Source organism: Hyla sarda, chromosome 6 (assembly GCF_029499605.1).
Source record: "Hyla sarda isolate aHylSar1 chromosome 6, aHylSar1.hap1, whole genome shotgun sequence".
Classification (NCBI taxonomy): domain Eukaryota; kingdom Metazoa; phylum Chordata; class Amphibia; order Anura; family Hylidae; genus Hyla; species Hyla sarda.
Window position 1 is genome coordinate 200555221 of NC_079194.1, and position 22682 is coordinate 200577902.

A 22682-nucleotide genomic window follows, 5' to 3' on the forward strand; every position below is an offset into this window, starting at 1 on the left:
TGTTAAAATTATCTAAAATCATATAATTACTTGAAAGTTATAGGAGGTATAAATGTTGTAGAAAAGTGTTGTAAAAAATCCTCAATACAGCCACCCGCAAGTAGTTCAATATATTGATATTGTATCTGTGGAATTTAGTAGCAAAGTGATAGTTTGTAATAAGAGGCTGGTGCTATGCACCACTCACCGCACCGCTTCTAATGATCTCCGGGATGGGAACGTCACTTGTCAGGACTGGCACAGCTGTGCGGCCAGCCCGGGGATGGTGTCTGTGCACTGGTCTGACTTGGTATCCGGAGTGGCACAGGTTGGCGTCTGGCTGGTATTTGGCAGTGGAATGAAGGCAACAGTCCGGCGGTGAGTGTTAGCAGACAGCGTCCTCGTATGTGTCCAGCGCTGCAGAGTGCTTGTCTGAGCAGTGGGTTGCAAATTGGGGGGTTCCAGCAGTGGCAAGTGCTGGAAATGCTGTAGATGGTTGTTTCTTCAGGGTGGTCTGTATTGACAAGGTAGGTAAGTATGTAAGACGTGTTTCGGGGAGACCCTTTTCTCAATAGCAATGTAATCATCTCTGATCTCCAGAGCGATGACTGTCAACGGGGGACAGTGACATTGGGATTGTAGGGTCCCTACATGTCTCTGTCTACCCACCTACATGTATCATGGAGTGTGCCTGCTATTTCAGCAGCAGCAGCCATTTTATACCTGAGCTACCTGTTATATTGACAAAATAATAAATTAATTAATTAAATAAAAATAAAAAAGATAAATAATCAATAATAATTTAATTAAATAGAAAATAATTAAAAAATATTAATTGAATATATTCCAATTAATTTAGTAGAACCGACATACATGCATAGTAGTTGTACTATCTGACCTATATCATATTAAGTGTATTCAAGTAAGGTACACAATCCAACTCTTTATTTCATACTTTATTCCTCGTTTTTATATATAAACCATAAACAGAGCAGATAGTGTCTTCTCCTTGGTATCTTCTTCCTGATATGGATCTATAAAGATATAAGAGAAAATATGTATTAATATACAATCTTTATATTTTACTCTGTGTAGCAGCTTTGGATTACAGAAAACAAAACTTCATGTGGTTTCCCCTGGTTACTGCACTCTCTGTCACACCTTAAACAATGTTAAAGTCCACATGAAAAAACCACAAACTACCAATAACCGTATTCCCTTTACCTCAACCAATCATGATATGAGTGGACAAATTGCGAAAATATTAAACAAACATTGGTAAATATTGAAAAACAATTTTGATGAAATTGAAGAGTTCTCAATGGGTCCGCTCATGTCATATAGGAGAGGGCAAAATATCAGGGACAAGTTAGTGAAAACTGAGATTGTATCTGATAAAAAAACAGGACAGACATTCTTAGCTCCCAAAAAATTGGGATCCTATCCTTGTCTGTCCTGTATAAATTGTAACCTAATGATGAAGGGGCCTTCCTTTGTACATCTGGCTACCCAACGTAAATACTCATGTAAATATTTCCTCAAGTGTGACTCCACATGGGTTATATATTTACTTATGTGCCCATGCAAGATGTTATAAGTGGGGCAGACTACATGGAGCTTAAAGACCAGACTAAATAACCATAGATATAGCATAAGGAAAGGTAAAATTGATTTACCGGTTTCAAAAGATTTTTTTGAACACAAACACTCTGAAAGAGATCTGAGATATATGGCGATTGATTTTGTGCCAGCACCGATGAGAGGGGATATTGGCTGGCCCTTCTGAAAAAACGGGAAATGTGGTGGATCCACGAGCTACACTCACTAAAACCAAAAGGTCTTAATGTGGACTTTAACATTGTTTAAGGTGTGACAGAGAGTGCAGTAACCAGGGGAAACCACATGACGTTTTGTTTTCTGTAATCCAAAGCTGCTACACAGAGTAAAATATAAAGATTGTATATTAATACATATTTTCTCTTATATCTTTATAGATCCATATCAGGAAGAAGATACCAAGGAGAAGACACTATCTGCTCTGTTTATGGTTTATATATAAAAACGAGGAATAAAGTATTAAATAAAGAGTTGGATTGTGTGCCTTACTTGAATACACTTAATATGATATAGGTCAGATAGTACAACTACTATGCATGTATGTCGGTTCTACTAAATTAATTGGAATATATTCAATTAACTTTACTTTAAATATTTTTTAATTCTTTTCTATTTAATTAAATTATTATTGATTATTTATCTTTTTTATTTATTTAATTAATTTATTATTTTGTCAATATAACAGGTAGCTCAGGTATAAAATGGCTGCTGCTGCTGAAATAGCAGGCACACTCCATGATACATGTAGGTGGGTAGACAGAGACATGTAGGGACCCTACAATCCCAATGTCACTGTCCCCCGTTGACAGTCATCGCTCTGGAGATCAGAGATGACTCTGAGCGATGACAGTCCTACAGAGAAGGGAGTTTCATTGCAAAAAAGGAGCCTGAGCTCATGATTTTGGGCTTTTTCCAACAGTAAAATGAGCCCTCTGGTGAAAAAATAAAAATTATTTATTTTATTTATATTTTATTATATATTTTTTTATATTTTTATTTAATATTCTTTCTCCTTTTTTCTTTTCCCTTTTTTTCTTTTTTTTTTCCAAAAATGTATAATGTTTTTATTTTTTATTTGTTTTATTTTTGCTTTATTCTTATTTTTTTAATTTTTTCATTTTTTTCCAATTGACCAGGTATAGAACTGACCTCCATGCATGTAATATATGAGTAAAATGATACACTATAATATATATGGTTTCAACAAGTGTGTGTTTGAGTTTGTCATATAGTCTGAACAAGAGCTTGTTTAGGTATCTATAGCGCTGGTTCTGAGCCTCACACCGAGGCTGAATAGCCAGAGTGGTAGCCAAGTTAATAAGCGACGCTAGTGCAGTAGTATGTGAAAGCGGTCATGTGATCCGAGGCGGGTCAGGTGACGAGTCACATGACAGCCCTGGATCCGGACTGCATCTCACACAGGCGCAGTGGCGTATTTACCCACGCCAACAGACGCCATGACACTAACAGAGCAGGTAAGAGTCTATTTCCTTGTTTTATGTATATCGATATAGCTGTTCAGGTGTTATATATTATTATAATGAAATTGGAGCAGAATATTTCAAGCATTTTAATGTTTTTAAATCACCTGTATGCACTTTAATGCACATGTATACACTTTATTGAGAAGGAGGCACAATGAAGATATGCAATATATAAATGGAATGTTTTTTATGCACATGATATTTATGACATTGAGATTTTTGTATAATTATCACTTAATCTGTAATTTGATGATGTATTGTTCACATAGGTATTTAAACCCCCTACTGGTGTGTAGCACTAAGATTGAAAATGGCTCCATAGGAGCAGAAACGTTGCTTGTATTGATGTGACAGAAATAAACCCACAACTTTTTTTTACTGATTCTTGGAGTGCCGCGTTGTTGCTGGATTCTATCTAGCTAAGAACTTTTTATCATGAAGATTTTTGGATGCTGGCACCCACACTTTTGAGGCTGAGTAGTGCTGCAATTTTTTTCTTGTTATATATATATATATATATATATATAGATAGATAGAGAGATAGAGAGATAGAGAGAGAGAGAGAGAGAGAGAGAGAGAGATGTGTGAGCCCCCCCATCTCTCTTTTCTCTCTTTTTTCTTGGTCATATGACTATTTGACTTGTGTGTATAAGCAGAAACTCTTGTTGTTCCAGATTCTACAGCAACATTTAAGCATCGTGCCTGACGAACTAGTCAAGAAAGTATTCTCGGGACCCTGACAGAGTATGAACTCTATAGTGTATTTGGACAATGGAGCAATACATGGACATTTGTGTAAATATTCCATAGTAATATATTTTGTTTGCTATTATGCACACGAGAAATGTTGTCGGTCTTGCACTATAATTGCTGTAGTGTAATACAATGTATATAATTTGTTGTACACCAAAAAGTCATAGTGTACCGTATTCTCTGATGTCTGGTAGTTTTCTTGGAGGGGTTGTCCTGAACCAATTGGGAGAAGCAACATTTCACTCCATCACCAGCATCATATACCGTAAACAGTAAAGTCATGTACTACACATAGTCATGTACACATAAAAGTCATGTACACATAAAAGTAATGTACCGTATTTTTCGTCATATAAAACGCACTTTTTCTTCCCCAAAACTGGGGGGGGGGAAAGTTGGTGCGTCTTATACGGCGAATACACTTAAAAACCCTGTCATACCGCGGCGGTCCCTACGGCCATCAACGGCCAGGACCCGTGGCTAATACTGGACATCACCGATAGCGGTGATGCCCTGTATTAACCCTTCAGACGTGGCGATCAAAGCGGACCGCCTCATCTGAAGCGAAAGTGGCTCTAACCCGGCTGCAACGGGAGGGACCTTACCTGCCTCCTCGGTGTCTGCTCCGTGCCGGGATCCCCTGCATGGCTGGCGCTCTCCTTCTTCGTCATCACGTCGTCGCGCACGCTGTCCCGTCATCCAATAGGAGCGCCGTGCGTAGCGGGGTGATGGCGGCGACGGAAAGCGAGAATACCGTGCAGCAGAGATGTTCCGGAGCGACGGGGACACCCCGGGGACACGCCGCCAGCGATAGAGGGCGACATCCAGGGCAGCGGTAACGAGCGGTGACGGGTCCGGAGCGGCGGGGACACGTGAGTATTACCTCCTATACCAGTGGTCTTCAACCTGTGGACCTCCAGATGTTGCAAAACTACAATTCCTGGAATGCCCAGACAGCCAATGGCTGTCTGAGCATGCTGGGAGTTGTAGTTTTGCAACATCTGGAGGTCCGCTGGTTGAAGATCACTGTCCTATACTTTACATTGTATTCTAGGTTTTCCTCCATTAAAATTGGGTGCGTCTTATATGCCGGAGTGTCCAATATGGCGAAAAATACGGTACATTAGGACTGTAACACTCACAACCACGTAGTCCATAGAAATGTCATGTTTCAAATGTCAAATGTGATATTTCTTGTGTCCTCGTGCTCAGGATGCTTTCCTGGCCAGAAGGTATTCCTGTTACAGAAGCACATAGTAAAAGTTAAAGGTAACAGAATGTCAAATCTTATCTACAAAAATCTCTAGCATAAAAATAACTAGTGTTCTGGGGAGAAGTGTGTAATGCCAAGGGACCCCAGTAGCCAAGGTATTGGGCAGAAAGCCTCCGGCAACCCAGTATGCCAGTGTCATCTCTAGTCATGTATAGATTATATGTATAGTCAAATGTAATATCTATAGTCAACTGTCATAGTATACATAGTCATAGTCTGTAAGTCGTGTTATACCATAGTCATAGGTATGTTGTTATTCACCGTTGAATGCAGAAAATCTACCAGAGCATGTATGGACATTGATACAGAGACTCTATTGCATTATCAGTTTTTGTTAAACAACAGCATGGGAATGGACATTTAGTTACAGTGCCCCAGGAATGCATTTGGCCCCGCAGCCGCTTAATGACTCAAAGCCCAACAGGACTGTCATCGAGGGCACCTTCTGTTAAATAGGGGAGTTTGTGATGTTACAGTACGGGATATAGTCCCGTACAGTACTTAGGCCCTGTCAGGTTGAGTCCCTCTGTGTCCTAGGGGCTCTCCTGCTGTATCTACCCCATTGTGTTGTCTGTATATTAGGTGTATTAGGTATAAAGTCAAGTCATCTATGTCTGCTGTCACTACCTATAGTCAAGTCAAGTCTATAGTCAAGTCTATTATAGTCAGCATGGCTGAGTTGAAGTCTGTGCAAACACTGCAAGTCCCAGCAAGCTGCAAGGTCCCCTCTGTGTTACTGGCCACCTCTCAGGGATACTGGCCTAGCTGTAAAGACTATTAATTAGTCTTTATATTAGATTTAATATAATTAAAGTCCTTGTAATAAATCATGCCAAGATGACCACAGATGCTGACTGATTGTCTCTGCATCTATAGTAAGATAATCCTTTCCGAACAAAATTTTATTAAAAAAATTAAGAACACCCTCTTTTTGTATGCTTAAATGGGCACTGTACATCTCGGCAAAACATTAACCTTTCTTATATACTTCATAATTTATTTTTATAGAAATCATGGCTTATGAAATCATGGCTTTTTCCAAGCTGAAGCACAGGCATGGAAAAAGTGCTGTGAGGGTGGGCTAGCACTCCTCTGTGATCTCAACTGTCTAATAGTACTAATCTATGCTCTCTCCTGTCTTATAGCACTCCTCTGTACTCTCTCCTGTCTAATAGCACTCCTCTGTGCTCTCTCCTGTCTGATAGGACTCCTCTGTGCTCCCTCCTGTCTACAGCAAGAAGGTTACACATAGTAACATAGTTTGTAAGGTCGAAAAATGAGTCCATCGAGTTCAACCTAAACCCTACTGTGTTGATCCAGAGGAAGGCGAAAAAAAACCATGAGGCATATGGCGATCAGAATAAATCCCTGGATCAACATTCTATCCACATAAATCTAGTATCCATAACCTATAATGTTATTACTCTCTAGAAAAACATCCAGGCCCCCCTTGAACTTGTTTATTGAGACAGACCTCACAACATCATGGGGCAGAGAGTTCAATAGTCTCATTGCTCTTACTGTAAAGAATCTCTGTCTGTGATGATGGTGAAATCTTCTTTCCTCTAGACGTAGAGGATGCCCTCTTATCTTGGTTACCAGCCTAGATATAAAAAGATCACTAGAAAGATCTCTGTACTGTCCATTCATACATTTGTGCATTGTGATCAGATCTCCCCTACGACGTCTTTTCTCTAAACTAAATAATCTGTCTTGGTACTGTAATCCTCCCATGCCATTAATTATGTTTCTTGCCCTCCTCTGCACCCCTCCAGTTCAGCCATGTCCTTCTTATAAACAGGTGCCCAGAATTGGACACAATACTACATGTGTGGTCTGACAAGTGATTTATACAGTGGTAAAACTATGTTCCTGTCCCGAGCCCCTATTCTTGATACATCCCATGACTTTGTTAGCCTTGGCAGCCGCTGCCTGGCACTGATTGCTAAAGTCGAGTTTACTGTGCGCCAGTGCCCCCAAGTCTTTTTCGGTAGAAGTTTGAACTAGTGTCTTATTATTTAGCACATAATTTTACATTTTGTTTTTATTGCCCAAGTGCATAACCTTACATTTATCTGCATTAAACTTAATTTGCCATGTCTGTACCCAAGCCTCCAGATTCCCCAGATCCCTCTGTAATATTATGTTAACATCCTCTGTGGTAATCACCCTACCCAGTTTGGTGTCATCTGCAAATATAGAAATTCTACTTCGTAATATCTCTACAAAGTAATAAACATATTGAAAAGAAGTGGACCCAGTATTGACCCCTGTGGTACCCCACTTTTAACTGTCACCCAACCAGAGTAAGTTCCATTGATACTCACACTCTGCTTCCTGTCACTGAGCCAGTTGCTATCCCATTTACATATGTCCTCCCCCAGTCCCAGCATCCTGATTTTATGTACTAATCTTTTTTGTGGCACAGTATCAAATGCTTTAGAAAAGTCCAGATATGTAACATCCACAGCTTCACCCTGATCCAATCTATAACTGACCTCCTCATAGAAGTTTATCCACTACATCTTAGCCAACTACAGATGTTAAACTTACAGGCCTATAATTCCCAGGATCCCTTTTTGCCATTTTTTGAATATTGGTACCATATTTGCTAAGCGCCAGTTCTGTGGAACAATCTCTGTCATTATAGAATCTTTAAATATAAGGAATAGTGGTCTGTCTATCACAGTATTTAACCTGTTAAGGACCCAGGGCGTACCTGTACGTCTTGAGTCCGCTCCCATTCTATAACATGGGTCGGACCCGGCATCTAACAACGGCAGGGACCCGTGGCTAATAACGCGCTGCATTGATCGCGGTGCCGCGCGTTATTAACCCTTTAGACGCGGCTTTCAAAGTTGAACGCAGCGTCTAAAGTGAAACTAAATCACTGCCGGTTAGCTCAGGGGGCCTCATTTAGTAGGTTGGCCTTTTCCTCATCCTCCTCCACCATTACCCCCATATTATTTCTTAAGGGGCCAAAATTTTCTGCTTAAAATTTTTTATTATTTATGTAGGTGAAGAATATTTTGGGGTTCTTTTTACTTTCTATGGCAATTCTTCTCTCTGCTGCAATTTTTGCTAGTTTAATATCTTTTTTACATATTTTATTTCTCTCTTTATAATTTTTTTTATGTTTCCCCACTAACTTCCAGTTTTAGTAGTCTAAATGCTTTCCTCTTGTCTTTTATCGCTTCCTTAACTGTTTTGGTTAGCCAAATAGATTTTCTCCTATTTCTAGCCCTTTTATTCCCGTAGGGTATATGTCATTCACAATATCTATTTAGGATGCTCTTAAAAGTGTCCAATTTAACTTGTGTACTTCTATAACTAAGGGCAAGGTCCCAATCTATGTTACTGAGGTCCTCGCTTAGTTCTTGAAAGTTGGCCTTCCTGAAGCTTAAAGGGGTACTCCGGTGGAAAAAAATTTTTTAAATCAACTGGTGCCAGAAAGTTATTTTAAAAATGTTCTATTAAAAAATGTTTACACTTCCAGGACTTTTTAGCAGCTGGATGCTACAGAGGAAATTCTTTTCTTTTTGAATTTCTTTTTTGACTTGTCTACAGTGCTCTCTGCTGACACCTGATGACCGTATCAGGAACTGTCCAGAGCAGAAGAAAATTCCCATTCCAAGCATATGCTGCTCTGGACAGTTCCTGACACGGACAGAGGTGTCAGCAGAGATGGAGATGATTTAGACACAATGTATACACAAGTGTTAGAGTGAAGCAAAATAATATCATACTGCGGTCTCACATACAACACTATTGGATTCTGCAGGGCCCAGCCCAGCCATTGGTGCCGCAAGAGGGATAGAGATGATCTACACCACTATGAATATCAAAAATACCACCAGCGCGTTTCTACCACCAGGTGTTATGGTGGCGTCCTCAGGGAGATATATAGCAATGAAGGCAAGGCCATTACCACCAATATAATTGTATAGGATTTGTATACAATAAATTAATGTGACCAACAGGACCTGCATAAGAAAGTTTGTCCCTAAGCAAATAAAATTAGGCTAATGTGGACACATATTGCATCATGGTACAAGGATCCTGTGGGAGAAAGCATTTTCCCTGATGGTCACAGGGTCAATATTTAGATGCCAGTCAGATTCGGTTCCACCTGAAAAAAGACAAGATAAATTCCAATTCACTATAAGAACCTGTGAAAGGAAAACATGTATAGATCTGTACAATGACAGGTCTATAGAACTCACGGTTCAGCGGATTAGCAACGAGACCGGGAGGTGAAACCTGCACGCCGGAGTTCGCCGGCTCTCTCATGGTATGCAGCGAGGCTCTAGCGTCTGACCTTACATCCATTCACGTGAGCAAGGTATAACGCGCCTGGCTGCGCCCCACCATGTGATGCAACAGGGGAGAGCTTAGTGTATCTCGCAATCTGGAATGGAGCACATTTGAAAAACAGGGAAGGCTGCTATGTAACAAGTAAAATTGCACTGGTATACACAAAAATTTGTAATGGAGTGTATGGTGGCACATAGAATAAATGTATGTACAGTGAATGACAAGACACAAACAAGGTTTCAAAGAGATATAAAGGATGTAAGCAAGGGGTAAAAGGGCATTTAGTAGCTGACTGGGAATTAACTCCAATGGCCGATAAGGAGTGTCAATAGGGGTTTATAGAAAGCACCCAAAGTGTAGTTGTTCATTTAGGCAACGAGGAGCCACTGCATCAAGTTGATAGATCCAGTGGCACTCTTTATGTATGAGCAGTCTATTTAAGTTCCCCCAAGTCAAGTGGAAACATTTCAATACCAACTTAAACAGAGAAAACATACACAGTTTATAAGAGATCTAGCTGACTTTGAGGAGAACAGAGTATACAGCGTGCTGGAAAAAGGCTCTACATCAAGGGACACGGAAACTGACATTACATCTTTCGATACAGATCATTCTGAAGGGGTCATTAGGACACAGAGGGGGTGCTAACAAAGGGACTGGTAGGAACAGACGTGGCAGGGGTAGGGGTGGCTCTCGAGAAGCCAGTAATAGACAGGCCTCATCATCTTCCTCTCCTTTTTTAGATGGGAATCAGAGAGACCCCTACCAGCTACGTTTGCCCCACCTCGCAGACCCCAGTATCGGAATTAAGTCAACCTGCACAAACACAAGTCTACAATCTCTCCAGTTTTACTCTCACTGATATACAAACTCGTGTTCTCCTTAAGGGGTTGTCATTTGTCCCCTCCGTCAACCATGCCCCGTTTGAATGGATGAAGGACTTACATCTCTTCGCCTGGCGTCTCAAATGGCACAAATTTTTTAAACAAAAAGACAAATGGGAGTGCTTTGAACATGGTTTGACTTAGGAAGACTTAACGACAACAAGACACTTGGTGGATCTGTTGGAGGATAATGAACATCCTCTGGGTCAAGGCCCCTTGGCTACTATAAAACCAAAAAGCAAGTTGTTCCCTCCAATTGAGGATACGTCTTGTATTGATGTTTTTTTTTAGAGTTAGTCCTCAGGGTTCTTAAAGCTATTGCACCCACTTATAAGGGACAGCGAGAGAATCTTACCTTCCAACAGAAACAAGCCTTGAACCAGTTGCAGAAGAATGACCAGCTGTTCATAAAAGCCTCCAACAGGGGGGGTAATATTGTCTTACTAGACAAATCTAAGTATATCCTGATGTGTAAGAGACTCCTTGATGATTGTGAGACATATGAGATCCTCTCATCTAATCCCACTCTCCTTTATTGCAGTGAATTGTCCGATATCTTACAAGATGCCCTGGTCAAAAAACGTATTGCTAAAAAAGAATTTGAATTTTTTGTGCCTTCATCACCAATAATTCCCACATTCTACGCTTTGCACAAAATACATAAAGGGCTAATCCCCTAAAGGCCGCCCAGTAGTATGAGGGGTGGGAAGCATGGTGCAGAATGTGGGAATTTATATAGAAAAAATACTCAGGGAATTTGTGTTTGCCCTGCCATCGTAGCTGAGAGATACAATGGTTCTCCTTAAACCCATGGAGGGCATAACAGTAAGCATAGATACTATCCTCGTCAGTATTGACATTGAAGCTCTCTATTCGTCAATACACCATTGAATTGGGCTACAGGAGGTGGAGTATTTTTAAGCACAAGAGGTTCTCACTTTCAGGAGCATAATACATTCATGCTCCGACTACTCAACTTTGTCCTTACCAGAAACTATTTCCTGTTTCAAGGCCGAATATACCGCCAACTCAGGGGAACAGCAATGGGGAGCCCCTGTGCCCCCAGCTACGGGAACCTCACCCGGGGTTGGTGGGAGGCCACCGCCTTATTCTCTAATGACAGTGAACATTTTAGCAACCACGCTTTGATGTGGCTACGCTTATATGACAAAGTTTTCATCTTATGGAGTGGCACTAAGGATGAGTTTGAGCAGTTGGTACAGGCCATCAACTCTAATAATTTAGGACTATTTATCACCTTTGAGATCCAGGAGAGGGAACTCACATTCTTGGACATTAGTATCTTCAAAGATTCAGATGGCACGCTTCAGAGCATCTACCAAAACATCTACCAACAGTCTCCTGAGGTGAAAGAGCTGCCACCCGGGTCCCCTAATGAGGGGGATCCTGAAAGGGCCGTTCCTCCACCTAGGGAGAAATTATTCCCGTTTGGAGGATTTCAGATGGGAAGCCCAGATTATGACACAATGATTCCAAGAAAGGGGTTATCCTCAGTATATACACTGCTTGAAAAAATAAAGGGAACACTAAGATAACACATCCTAGATCTGAATGAACTAATCATATTAAATACTTTTGTCTTTACATAGTTGAATGTGCTGACAACAAAATCACACAAAAGTTATCAATGGAAATCAAATTTATCAACCCATGGAGGTCTAGATATGGAGTCACACTCAAAATCAAAGTTGCACCCTACAATAAAGAACCTTTTTATCAAGCCACAGAGGTTTGCGCTCCTTCCGATGTTCCAACTTTACGTGATCGTATCGATCCCAGAGGAACCTGGATGCTGCGACCTTCTACTACATTACAAGCGACCGTAGGTGTTATACTTGCATAACACCCTAAGATAAGGGTCCACCCTGCTGGCCTGGGAACTTATCTTCATTACCGACCATAATACCCTGGTTTACCTGCTCAAGGTTTGCACCGTTCTCTTTTTTTTCTTCTTATACTTCCTAAGTGGACAGTGTGATTTTACAGAAGTTTGATTGACATGGAGTTACATTGTGTTGTTTAAGTCTTCCCTTTATTTTTTTGAGCAGCGTACTTACTCAAGCTTACAAAGAGGCCTCTGGTAGATCTATTGTTGGTAGTTCTCCAAAAATTACCTTTAGGCGGGGATGGAGCCTTGGTGACATGCTGGTTCAGAGCCACCTACGTATGGGAGTTTCATCCACCCAGACCTGGCTAGGCCCCTTGGCACTCATGAGGGGGTGCTTTAAATGCGGACATTGCCGAGCATACTAGTATGTCACCAAGACCAATTTAGTGCCCTTATAGTCTGACCCTATCCCTATCAAGCACTACATTAACTGCTCTACCAAGGCAGTTATATATGTAGCTTTTTGTACATGCCCACTCTTGTACGTAGGCAAAACCATTAGGGAGTTTAAGAAAAGAATATTAGAGCACATCGGGGATATTAGGAATTCCCGGGACACCTCTATTGCCAACCATGTGATTACCACACATGGGGGTGATCTCTCGAGTATTCACTTCGTGGGCATTGAGAGAAGGTTTACTTTAGAAAGAGGGGGTGACTTAAAGAGTGCCGCTGGATCTATCAGCTTGATACAGTGGCTCCACGTGGCCTAAATGAACAACTATACTTCGGGTGCTTTCTATGAACTCCTAAAGCATACAGCGGTTATACACTCAGATTACTGAGCTAGGCAGAGAGGGATGGCTGTAGTCAGCCAATAGGATCTAGAGGTCATCTATAGAATAGGGTACAATAGCAACATAATAGGAGGTTCCTAAGTGGGACCACCCTTTTTAGGGCGGCCACCCCGCCTAGTGGTAGGGTTATTTATTAGGGTGCTCTAGGGATAGCCAAGTTACCCATAGGGCCCCTCTTATTACCCACCATTGCATAAATAGCCTCATTCCCTCAAGGGTGTTAGCCGTTGTTGTTCTTCTATTGTGCATATTTCAGTTCAGGTCTGAATATTCTAAATTTGGCACTGTTCACACTGTTCTTGTGTATTGACACTCCTTATTGGCCATTCATTCCAAGTCAGCTACTAAATGCCCTTTTACCCCTTGCTTGCATCCTTTATATCTCTTTGAAACCTCGTTGGTGTATTGTCATTCACTGTACATACTGTACATTTATTCTATGAGCCACCATACTCCGTGAAACATTTTTGTGTATATCAGTGCGATTTTACTTTTTACATAGAAGCCTCCCCTGTTTTTCAAATGTGTTCCATTCAAGATTGCGAGATACACTGAGTGCCGGGCTGAGCGACTGAACTTTGCGCACGCCCTCCACTGTTGCATCACCTGGTAGGCGTGGCCAGGCACGTTATACCTCGCTCACATTAACGGAATTGAGGTTGGACGCTAGAGCCTCGCTGCATACCGCAAGAGAGATGGCAAAGTCCCCTGAAGAAACGCCCCCTAAAGAAGCGGAATAACAGCAAAATGATCGTTGGGGTTAGGTGTAGGTATGGTCTGGCACCCTTAATGCGGTATTTTGTACTTCTGGGAGGTATCATTTATGTACCTTACCTGTTACTTTGGCATTCTCTTATTGTATTTGCATATTCCGATGTACTTGGGTCCTACCATAGTCCTATATCTTTGTATGTTTTCTGGTGCTTGTATATTGTTTCTACTCCTTTGTTTTAATTTTATTTTTTCATTGTGTTGTATTAATAAAGTTTAACTTTTAATCTAATTACTTTCTTGTTGTTGTGGTACGGTTCTATTTTTGGTGTTAGAGGTTTAATTATGTACCCTTACCTACTATATATGTAGGGTTATATATCTTTGGTGACATCTGCCGCCTACCTGCAGCACTGAGACCACAGCCTGTAGTTATGTCCTGAATCTGGCGCCCCCTCCTTGTCCTCTGCGCCTCCGGTGACAAGAAGCCTTCTGTCCTGACATTGCGGGAGCCCCCCTGTCTGGCCAGAAGCGGACAGTTCTTCCTGGTGCAGGAAGATGGCCATCACTAAGGTCTATGAACTGCTCCTTCTGCACTGCAGTGAGGCTCCTAGGCTAAACTTTTTGGTGCTGCCCCTTCGCTCTTACCATCTGTAAACCCTTCAGGTGCTGTACCCTCTCTTTTCCCCTTGTTAACTCTTCAAAATGCAGCCCCAGTTCCTCCTGTTAACCCTTCCCTGGTCCCCTAATCCTGTTGTGGGGTTTTATTCGATTAATTGTACCAATAATCGGCTAACTGATGGATTTTAGAACTAACTCCTTAGTTGCAGCCCTAAAATACACTATTATTGATTAGAAGCTGTAGTCTCTGTTATAATAACAAGGCTTTGTAAATATCCTATCTATGTGACCATTTATACATTGTATGAACACAAAGTGACATGGGCCACATATGTAACCCGTGCCAGTAATAAGATATGTTTGTTTACAGGAAGTGTGCATGTGAATTTTGGTGTCATGTGTGCATGTGTAACTAAACAGGAAAACGACAAGTAAATACAAGATTTAGCAAAACGTGCATATAAAGGGATAAGAGCAACAATAAGTTATTATGCACTTTTTATAATCCATCACGAGCAGCAGTAACCTTTTATGTGAGTCAATTAAATACAGATTCATATTGTGATGACAGCTGTAGTTCCTGTGGACAGTGTTTGGTATCCGATATCTAAATACGACATATACAGCTTATATAAGTGGATCCTAAGCTTAAAAATACCATAAGAAGAGTAGCTTAAAGGGGTACTCCAGTGGAAAACTTTTTTTTTTTTAATCAACTGGTGCCAGAAAGTTAAACAGATTTGTAAATTACTTCTATTAAAATTTCTAAATGCTTCCAGTACTTATTAAATGCTGAATACTTTAGAAGAAATAATTTTCTTTTAGGAACACAGAGCTGTCTGCTGACATCACGACCACAGTGCTCTCTTCTGACATCTTTGTCCATTTTAAGAACTGTCTAGAGTAGGAGAAAATCCCCATAGAAAACATATGCTGCTCTGGACAGTTCCTAAAATGGACAGAGATGTCAGCAGAGAGCACTGGGGTCATGATGTCAGCAGACAGCTCTGTGTTCCAAAAAGAAAATAATTTCCTCTGTAGTATTCAGCAGCTAATAAGTACTGGAAGGATTAAGATTTTTTAATAGAAGTAATTTACAAATCTGTTTAACTTTCTGCCACCAGTTGATAAAAAAAAAGTTTTCCTCTGGAGTACCCCTTTAATGACATACACATCATCATACTGATATTGTATATATAGACCCTTTACAGAAGTGCTTTCCAACCAGGGTGCCTGCAGCTGTTGCAAAACTACAACTCACAGCATACATGGACAGCCAAAGGCAGTCCGGACATGCTGGGCAATGTAGTTCTGCAACATCTGCAGGCATCCTGGTTGAGAAACGCTGCTATATAGAGTGATTTACTGTATATGGCAAAAAGCTACAGTCATGTTTGTTAAGTGCATGAAGTTTGTACGAAGTGTTTTTTGTTTTTTTAAGGGTTTATTTCCCATGTACAGTATGAATTTTGAGCTGCAAATTTTATGCTGCATAGTTCAATGTAAACTAAATGGCTAAACACAGCTTCAAATCTGCAGCTTCAAATCCTGTGCATCAAATATGCGCAGGATACTGTACGTGGGAATAGACCCTAAGGGTATGTTCACACTGCGGAATTCCCGCGGAATTCCATGGGCGGAATTCCACTAGTGAAATTCTGCATAGTGAACGTTAGCATCTGTGTGAATGGGTCTTCCGCGAGATCCATTCACACTACAAAATTTCAGCAGCGGACAATTCCGCCGCATAAATTGTTCCACGCAAAGAAAGAACATGTTCATCCTTTGCACGGAAGTCCGCGACCACCGCCGCCGCCGGGTGCCAGGCTGAATCTCCACTCGCTGAATTCCGTAAGCGGAGATTCAGCTACAAATCCGTAGTGTAAACATATGGGTAGGTGCAACCACTGTTGTTACAATGCTTACCTGTTCCCTACTGATCTTCACTTCCTGTCTGTTTTTTTGGCACACTGGTAATGCTGGCTCTGCCAATCACTGGCAGCATTGGGAACTAAGTTAATTGTAGAATGGCAGACGTTTGAGTGAGAGGTGTTCTGATTGTTTTTTTTTTTTTTTATAAACCAGTTTGAGCCCTTTAAAAAAATGTAAACACACATCCAGGGTTTTCCAGAGCTGAAATAATAATTTTGTCTTTAGGACACTGCGTATAGAAAAAATTATTTATGATCTTTGTGAGTTTAAGTAGTGTAACTATACATTGTATGGTTTAAACTTTATAAGGGATCATTCATGCCACATTTTGGGGAATTTAAAAACCAGCTGCTATCGTGTCCCCGGCGGACCAGCGCCGCACCGCATTCACTTCAATGAGCCAGACGTAGCATGCATTCACACCACGTTTTTGCAATTCAGTTCCAGTATACGTTTTCAATGTGAAAACCGTATGGAAATGCATTGAAAACCGTATGCATTGACTCTCCATTGAAAACCGTATGCCAAAAGATGCATCAGGTTGTGTTCATTTTGCATCCTGTACGGTTTTGTCAGTTTTTTTTCCCGTACCCAAAACCGTAGTCTACCACGGTTTTTGGTCCGGATGAAAAACTGTATTAAACCGTATACGTTTTTTTAACCCCTTAAGGACCAAGGACGTACCGGTACGTCCTTGGTCCTGCTCTTCTGATATAACGCGGGGTTACACAGTAACCCCGCGTCATATCATGGCGGGCCCGGCGTCATAATGAAGCCATGAGAAACCAGTGATCAACATAGAAGATCAGTGTGTGCAGTGTTATAGGTCCCTATGGGACCTATAACACTGCAAAAAAAAAGTGAAAAAAAAAAGTGAATAAAGATCATTTAACTCCTCCCCTATTAAAAGTTTGAATCACCCCCCTTTTCCAATAAAAAAAAAACACAGTGTAAATAAAAATAAAAATAAACATATGTGGTATCACCGCGTGCGGAAATGTCCGAATTATAAAAATATATCATTAATTAAACCGCTCGGTCAATGGCGTGCGCGCAAAAAAATTCAAAAGTCCAAAATAGTGCATTTTTGGTCACTTTTTATATCATTTAAAAATGAATAAAAAGTGATCAATAAGTCCTATCAATGCAAAAATGGTACCGTTAAAAACTTCAGATCACGGCGCAAAAAATGAGCCCTCATACCGCCCCATACACGGAAAAATAAAAAAGTTATAGGGGTCAGAAGATGACAATTTTAAACGTATTAATTTTCCTGCATGTAGTTATGATTTTTTCCAGAAGTCCGACAAAATCAAACCTATATAAGTAGGGTATCATTTTAATTGTATGGACCTACAGAATACATATCAGGTGTCATTTTTACCAAAAAATGTACTACGTAGAAACGGAAGCCCCCAAAAGTCACAAAACAGCGTTTTTTTTTCAATTTTGTCGCACAATGATTTTTTTTCCCGCTTCACCATAGATTTTTGGGCAAAATGACTGACGTCATTACAAAGTAGAATTGGTGGCGCAAAAAATAAGCCATCATATGGATTTTTAGGTGTAAATTTGAAAGAGTTATGATTTTTTAAAGGCAAGGAGCAAAAAACGAAAATGCAAAAACGGAAAAACCTCCGGTCCTTAAGGGGTTAAACATGGGAGTCAATGGGAACCATACAGAACCCTATGTGCATACAGTTCCATCCGGTTTTCACCATACAGTTTTTGACTTTGCACAGTTTTTTTTCTTGGAATTTCAATCAAACAAGTGAAACTTTATTCAAAATGGAGTGAAAAGTTAAAAACGCATCAATTTTTTTCTTACAAAACAGATGCAACCGGACATCATTTTTCAAAATGTATATGGTTTTTAACTGTATACGGGTTGAAATTTGTACACCCATTTTTATACAGTTTAGTCAGGTTTTGAGGAATCCGTTTTTCATCAAAAACCTGATACGGGAACTGTATTGCAAAAATGTGGTGTGAATGCACCCATAGTCATTTTTGGACCGCATCCGGTTTTGTTACCAGACTTAAAACCATGGTCTGCCACGGTTTTTAGTTCAGCAATAAAACTCATCTGGTTTAAAAATTAGCTGACCGGAGTCACTATCTAACTACGTCTGGCTCATTGAAGTGAATGGGGTGCTGGTCCAGCGGGCATATGTCAGCAGCCGTTTTTTTTTATTTTCCCGCCAGATCCGCCTGCTGTATCCCCAAAATGTGGTGTGCATGGACCCTTAGTTATCACTGTGGTATAACAAAACTGTTACATGTAAATGGATTTTTAGTGTAACAATATCTATCACTGTGCAGTTAGCATACTGTATCAACCATGTTAGTGCTCCTTTATACCCTAATCATCAGGTGACCTGCATACTTACAAGCAGCAGAGACGCTTAGATGGGTTTGCTGATATTGCTCCCCAATTTCTACATGAGTGATTAAGTGAATATACAATTGATTTGCTTTGTATTGGTTTGATTGGTTTGTAAGATTCTTTATACATAATTCATATGTATATGCTATGTGGAAACCTATCTTTGGCAATGGTACCTTCCTGGCAATGCACAGGTTAATCACTGGTGCATAGCACTTTTCCAATTCCTATTTCCCTTGGACAGAGATAAGCTCCTTCAATCTGTACCAGGGGAGGAGGGAGAGTGTGCGAGGGTGTGTGTATATGTGTGTAGGGGGGGGGGTTGTTCTGCTATTGTGCTGATATAAACACACCATCAGCCAGGCTGTACTTTGACCAAGACATCTCTATAAATAAGCTGTGAGAAAAACAAGTGGAAGGCACTGGGAGAGCTGAGCGCTCATCTTCCACACACCCAGGACCATGGAGAACCGAGATGAGCTAGTAGAATCTGTAGTAGGGGTCGTCTTCTCTACAAACCGTCATGAATGTCCTGATCCAATAAAGGCAGTGGTACAAGGTAAGGGGGCACTCAGTATTGCTTCTGTATAAGAAATGTAATGTCATGACAAATGTCTGAATTCTCCTTATGCATTGGACAGATCAGTCACTTAAAGGGACTGTCCAGTTTTAAACACATTTGCTTATTCCACTCTGCAACAATTTGTTACATATATACCACTGTAAACTGGGGCCACCAGCTAAGATTATAGGGACTATAGCTATATGACTGAGCTGGGTATGCTGACACATGCATTCTATATCTAAGACAAATGTAACTGTACAAAGCAGGTCCATAGAATCTCTAGCTTAAGAGCCACATTGCCGAATGGATGTTACAAAGGTTTAAAAATCAATGTAAAATGGATTATGTTATGGCAGACAACTGCCTCTTCCAGTAAGAACGGTATCAGGCAACATCACCATTGAGTACACATGTTCACGCTTTCTCCTGGTTAACTCCCACGCTGTAAAAATGTACTGATAAGTAAACTGGCCTATGCATGAATGCTCATGAGTTTCAACAAGAAAATAAGATTGTGAGCCCTATTCGTAATGTGAGAGACTAAAGATGTCCATACACATTAGATGAAAGTTGGTCAGACCCACTGTTTTGATGGTACAAATTGGCTATCTAATTTTCGAATCTCCCTTTGATGGCAGAAGTTGGAGAACAAAGATCAGGCATATTTGATTTCACCATGTTCAATCCTGTGTCCTAATGGGAAATAAGCCACTACCACAGATGTCTAATATCAGCTTTCTCCTCTGACCCTATTATTATTTCTTTATTTATCTATAACGTACAGACACTTTATGGTTTTTCTATAATGATAGATTATCCCTTATCCACAACTTCTGATGAGTGGGGCCCTGACCGCTGGACCCCCTTATTGGTCATGAGATATTTTCCCTGAATTACTGGAGCAGCCAAAGCTCTATGGCACTTCCAATCATAGTACAGCACTCAGCTATCTTCGGCAATCCCATAGAATTTGAATGGATCGCACCTGACTCGCACTCCATTTAAACACTAGTACTTAGAATCATCAGGGGATCAAGTTCTCATGACTGCTGAGGATCCAATGGGTTTGACCTCCCCCCCCCCCCCCCCCCCCCCAAACAGAACATCTATCACCTATCCTGTTGTTATAGTGAAACTCTTTTAAAGGATCTGTGGTGAGCCTAAATAAATTTAGGGCTTTTTAAAAATATTATTTTATAGCCTGGGTGATCTAATTTCAACAGTGTTTTTGCTTATTTGTTCCCAAGATAAGGGTGTTTTACTGTTTGGTTAAAAATCTGTAGTTTAACCTAATTTAGTCCGATGGGTGAAAACTTTTTTGTAAAATGGCATGTAAATTCTAGGCTCAGGTAGTGAGATTAGGAGCTTTATAATGACACCTCCTGAACAGTATTTATGCCCTTTCATTCTTCTAATCATACCCCCAAGCTGAGCATTCACACCCCATTTTGCAATGAAGTTTCCACCTATTTGACAATTCAATGAAAAGGGCAGGTAGTAAAATCCCTATATTTTGGGGACAGGGGGGAATAGCAAGAAAGTAAAAACAAGGTTGGTATCAGAATATCAGGGGCTATACAATGATTACAATATTTAATTTATTGGAATGACCACAGGAGGTCTTGTATGGGATGAATACTTGTTAAAAGTTGCCAGGAATAAGCTAATTCCTCTTGTGATATCAGTACATGAGTACCACAACAGCTGCATCATATACAAATAGACCACAGTAGTAAAAAAAAAGCTACAGAGATCCAGATTGTAGAGGTTAGCAAGGTGAAGCAGATAAAATGTGACAAGTAGACTAGGTTCACATTGTATTGGGCAATTTTTTGGCTGTAACCTTTAACAAAGTGTGCCGAAGCCACATCCCAGATACATGTAACAATATGCCAATCCAGCTGCATACGTCTGCCACTTAGGCTGCGTTCACACGGCCGTCTAAACCCGTCCCCTTCTTCTCCCATCAAAAATAAAAACGGACTTTAAAAAAAACAAAAAACAAAAAAAACAATAACAGATGCAAACGGATGTCATCCATTTGGATCCGTTACTGTTCAGTTAATAAACCCCCAATTTTTTTTTGTTCTGAGCATGCTCAGAAGCAAAAATGGATCAAAAAACAGATTGAAAAAAGGGATGCAAATGGATGACATTAAAGGGGTATTCCAGGCCAAAACTTTTTTTTATATATATCAACTGGCTCCAGAAAGTTAAACAGATTTGTAAATTATTTCTATTAAAAAATCTTAATCTTTCCAATAGTTATTAGCTTCTGAAGTTGAGTTGTTGTTTTCTGTCTAACTGCTCTCTGATGACTCACGTCCCAGGAGCTGTGCAGCTCCTATGGGGATATTTTCCCATCATGCACAGCTCCCGGGACGTGACATCATCATTGAGCAGTTAGACAGAAAACTTCAGAAGCTAATAACTATTGGAAGGATTAAGATTTTTTAATAGAAGTAATTTACAAATCTGTTTAACTTTCCGGAGCCAGTTGATATATATAAAAAAGTTTTTGCCTGGAATACCCCTTTAAAGGTTCATCCGTTTTCCATAGACTTCAATGTTAAATTTACTGTATCCGTTTTTTCTTCCGTTTTTTTTACGGGAGAAAAAATACTGCATGCACCGTCTTTTCTCCTGTAAAAAAATTGGAAATGAGCGCAGACGGGTACAAATGGATGTGAAAGGACTGAAAAAAATCCAATGGGATTATTTTACAACTGTTTGTACTCCGTTTACATGCAGCAACAACAGAACCTAAACGGGGAATAAAAAACGGGGACAGACGTCCATGTGAACGCACCCTTACAAACAACTTTCTTTGCACAATACACCTTCAATATTACACAGAGAATTAAAAAAACATTGCTGCAGTGTTTACTATACCAAAATAGAACCCCTTTTCTTAATTAACCCCTTAGACGCGATTGTTTAGATGCAGTAAATTACATGTTCTAGGATCCTAAGTCACCTCTCTCCCAATGTCCACAATATTAAATTATTAGGAAAGATCGACCGAACAGCACATAGTAAAAAAAAAATTGAACATTATGATATTCCTGCATGTGTGTTATCCCTCTATAAATACCATTTACTTTACTCACAACTTAAATATTCAACAACTTTGAGAACAATGAGGTGGGAATGAGGGATTACAGATGGGATCTAATTCAGCTCCCACACATTAGTTTCAGGTCACTGAACAGCTTTCCAATTAAACAGCTATTCCAGGAGGCCCATTGGATGCACCAGATTCAGAGGGCATTTTGTCTATTTTTGAAACATTTTCTTTAAATATCTTATTAGAGAATTATGAGTCAATATACAGAGATCACTCATTCTGGACCCCCCTTGTTTTAACTAAGGAGAGGGGCTACAGAGTACTGGACTGCAATGGGATTGTGGGAGTGGGCATTTTTTAGTATTGAGTGAGCGGGAGTGCGTAGTCCTG

General features: G+C 40.3%; 2 protein-coding genes across 4 annotated transcripts in view; one reads left to right on the forward strand and one right to left on the reverse strand.

Moving 5' to 3' along the window:
- Positions 1 to 22682, reverse strand: part of LOC130276601 (polycystic kidney disease protein 1-like 2) — a 264668-nt gene that overhangs the window by 177690 nt on the left and 64296 nt on the right. The gene's annotated exons all lie outside the window — the stretch shown is intronic.
- BCO1 (beta-carotene oxygenase 1) overlaps positions 3804 to 22682 on the forward strand; it is a 66228-nt gene continuing 47349 nt past the window's right edge. Inside the window, exon 1 of one of the 3 annotated variants that reach the window (XM_056526200.1) lies at positions 3804 to 3824. Coding sequence is in view for 1 of the 3 variants with exons in the window: in XM_056526198.1 (XP_056382173.1) it covers positions 19123 to 19219 (97 nt within the window). In the remaining 2 variants the exon portion in view is untranslated. Of the gene's footprint in view, positions 3825 to 3855; positions 3876 to 18998; positions 19220 to 22682 lie in introns of those variants that run through there. The other 2 variants (XM_056526199.1, XM_056526198.1) reach the window with 2 other exon arrangements.